The sequence below is a fragment of the Plasmodium brasilianum genome, chromosome 5, assembly GCF_023973825.1.
Source record: "Plasmodium brasilianum strain Bolivian I chromosome 5, whole genome shotgun sequence".
Taxonomy (NCBI): Eukaryota; Apicomplexa; class Aconoidasida; order Haemosporida; family Plasmodiidae; genus Plasmodium; species Plasmodium brasilianum.
In genome coordinates this window covers 642,460-646,380 of record NC_090118.1, presented here as the reverse complement: position 1 = coordinate 646,380, position 3,921 = coordinate 642,460, and the positions used below count along the sequence as shown (strand labels likewise).

At 28.1% G+C, this 3,921-nt stretch overlaps 1 protein-coding gene across 1 annotated transcript; it reads left to right on the top strand.

Moving 5' to 3' along the window:
* Positions 1-374: 374 nt before the first annotated feature.
* Positions 375-3,238, top strand: MKS88_001405 (uncharacterized protein; the record flags this gene model as incomplete). The annotated part of the gene is made up of 3 exons (XM_067214326.1): positions 375-461; positions 706-2,769; positions 3,149-3,238. The coding sequence occupies 3 exons, from the start codon at positions 375-377 to the stop codon at positions 3,236-3,238; spliced, it is 2,241 nt and encodes a 746-aa protein (XP_067074773.1).
* Positions 3,239-3,921: the final 683 nt, after the last annotated feature.

Genomic DNA, 3,921 nt, shown 5'->3' with positions numbered 1-3,921 from the left:
GATTTAATAGGTTTTAATTAGAATACAAGCAAAGATTATAAAGTACACTTGATATTAATAAAAGCCTGATAGCTCCATATTTAATAGTAGTTTTTTATTTTATTTAATTTTTTTTTTTTCATGTTTCAAGGGATTTTAATTGCTGCGCATTTTTTGTAATATAATATAATAATTGAATGCATATTTTTATATATGTTATGTGCCTCCTATATATTACAATATTTTTGTGTTCTAGTCCTATCCCCCTTAAGTTTACCAATTTAGGATAAAAAATTTGCAAATAATAAAAATATGAATTTTTGCTGATCATCTTTTTCCATTAATTTTTATAAGTACGCTTTTGAATTCTAAGAAAAAAAAAAAAAAAAGAAAAGATGTCAAGAAGATGGAATTTGAAAAATAATAACTCATCGACGAGGCCTATGAATTGGCTGATTCTTGTAATTAGTCTTGTGTTATTAGTAAGCACATAAGGAAAAAAACATACGCAGTGAAATGAAAATAGTGCCTTATTGGAGGCGCGTTATGCAGTAGTAGATCGTGCCGTATGTGAGCGATGCCTCATATATATGTTATACATACATATAATATATATATGAATATTATTTATGCATGTACTGTGTGCATGATTTGAGTTATAAACACCCTTGTAGATTGTGTTTATACACTTATAATAAAACAACCTCGTTTTCTCCCACTCTATAGAACGATGTTCTCTCGTCCAACGGGAATATATACGTAGAAGCACATAGACCCGCACAATCACAAAGGAAAAAGAAAGCAGTAGCAAAGTCATTTGGGTTTTCTAAAAGAAGTATATATTCAAGAAATTTTCGTGCACCAGAAGAAGGTTATCCTTTACCTTTTGAGAATACGGAAGTACAAGATAGTGATGATAGAAATGCCAGTAGTACAGCTGTGCCACCTAAAAAAGTTGAGGAGGAAGTTAATGTAGAAGAGAAGGAAGAACCCACTGATGATACAGAAGATTTAGAAGATGAAGTAGAGGAAGAAGTAGAGGAAGAAGTAGAAGAAGAAGAAGAAGAAGGAGTTGAAAAAGTACCATATGGTACATCGTTATTAAAAGATATAAGTATTCCTTTATATGAAAAAGAAAGACAAAGGAAAGAAAGAAAAGAACAATATGAGAGAAAACGTGAAGAAATTGATAAGTTTAATGAAAAAAGAGAAGTATTATTTGGTAATATATTATTTGGTGAGAATGTAAGACGAGAGAATAAACCACCATTCAATTTAGAAATGAAAAAATATTTCGATAATTTATTAAGTTATAATGGAAGAGAAGAAACATTGAAACCATTTAATGACATTATTGAAGATTATAATAAAATCCATAATATTCTATATGAGGTACGATCATGTCAAAGATATTATTTTTATATTATTTTGAATGAAATATGGAAAAATTTTAATACCTTAGCAACAAATTTAAAAATGATTTCAAAGAAAAAAACAGATGCATGGAATGATTGTGTTAAAAATTTATCTAAAGATGTAGATAGTTTACAAAAAATGACAGAAGCTGATTTTACGAATTATGTTATTAATAGTGGTTTTCCATATGATGAAGATACGTTTGTTAAATATTTGAATAGTAAAGCAGATGCGTGGATAGCAGCATTTGAATTAAATAAAATAAAATGGATTAAAATTCTTACATACAAAGTGAATGTTTGTAGATATTCAAAAAAAAGAGTTGATAGAGATTTATATGAAGAAAATATGAAAACACATGAATATTATGCTGCCTTACCTCCTGTAACAAAGTATGATGTTTTAAGAGGTATTCAAAAAGAAAGCATATTAAATAGACAAAAAATAGGAAATCAAAGATTAGAAAAACAACTATTAAAAAGAGATATGCAACAGAAGAAATGGGAAGAAAAAAAAGATGAAGCCCATGAAAAATGGGTAAAGAATAGAATTGAATATGAAAGAATTATGAGAGAACGCTTAAATGAGCATAACAGAAGGGGAGTAGGAATGTTAAAGGATTTATATGATAGTAATTTAGGTGAGGAAGAAGAAGAGGAAGAGGAGGAGGAGGAGGAGGAGGAAGAGGAAGAGGAGCAAGAGAAAGAGGAGGAGCAAGAGAAAGAGGAGGAGCAAGAGAAAGAGGAGGAACAAGAGAAAGAGGAGGAACAAGAGGATAAAGAAACCGAAATGGAAGATGAACATGTTGAATTAACAAAAGAAGAAGAAGAACTGGAAGAGGAACAAGAACAAGAGGGTGATGATACTCCGGGGGAAATGGGTGATTTAAAAAAGTCAGGACAAGAAAGAGCATTTAAAGAAAGGTTGTTCCGAGAATGGTTAGAAAATAGAATCGCAGACCTTGAAAAGAAGGAACATGAAAAATTAAATGAGGAAATTCAAGTTAAAGAAAAAATTATGAAAAGAAAACAATTAGCTAATAAAATAGCAGCTATAAATAGTAAAGAAAGAAAAGAACGCGAGAAAGAATTAATAAGAGAGAGAAACAAAAATACAACAGGATATAGAAAGCATAATATACCACAACGAAAGAAAAATAAATTAATAGTCATACCATATCCAGAAGATCCAGCAGAAAAATTAGAAACAGTAGATAAATTAAAAAAAGAAAGTACAAAACTAGATAAGTTATATAGAAAAAGATTAGATCGTGAAAGATTAAACAGAATGAAAGAAGCAAATAAAAAATTATCTTATTTAAAACCCAAGGAAATATATTCAAAAAAAATAAGCTATCCCGTAACTTCACCCGTGGTAGAGGCATAAAGTAGTGATTGCAGCTGTGGTAGCAGTAGCAACTAGTACTTACTGAAGTGTATAATCCTATAATAATAATAACCCCAAACAGTTAGAACACAAAATATAATAAAAGGGGTACAAAAAAAAAAAAAAGAAAATTCAAACACAATGACAAAAAAAGAACAGCGAGAAGGCGGCGGATAATAAGAGGTTACACAGAACGATTTGAAAAATGATGAACAGCAATGTTATTTCAAGAAAGAAGTATAACTGTTTCTTCCATTAATTACAAAAAGAGGTGATGAATCAATAATCGAATAAACGAATAACTGAGTGAAGGATAGAATACAATTGTTATTTCCGTATATTTCTACGATACAACACCACCCGTAAGAATGGCGATAACGGGAAAAAAGGTTCATTTGACATAGGGTGTATATTAAGTGCAGTGTATTATGGCTTGTGGAATAAGAAAATGTGGTAGTATATAGAGTACTACGTGTGTGTATATATATATTACTTGTAAATAATTTTTTTTTTTTTTTTATTGAGAAAAAAGCGTGGATACAAATTTTAGAAGGACATGATTTTCATATATTTGAGGAAATATTACTATTATATAAATAATTTTTCATTTTTTAATTTTTTAACCTTTTAACTTTTTAACCTCTTAGCTTTTTTTTTAACCTTTTAATCTTTTACCGTTATATGTAGTTTTTGAGCTTTTTACATTTTTGCACTTTGATATTTTTATACGTTTGTATTTAAATCTCGTTTATTTTTATCTGTTAAACAAAAATCGTCTTGGTGCATGTGCTCTATGTATATATATATATATATATATATATGTATATGTATATATATATATGTATATGTATATATACAAAATAAAATGTTTTGTAGTTGTGTACTGCTGTGCTATATTATTTACTCATATATATATTTTTTTATTTTTTTGTTATATTTATGTATACATAATATATATATTTTATGTATATTTTTTAATTAGCTAAAAGACTTTCAACTGTGTCAGTAAACTTATTCCAATCTTAATAATATAGTAGTCATAATATATTGTAAAAACTCAATTCGGGAAAAAAAAAAATACATCCATATGGCACTGCAAAAATTGGTATATAATTATATATACATATGCATATATATATA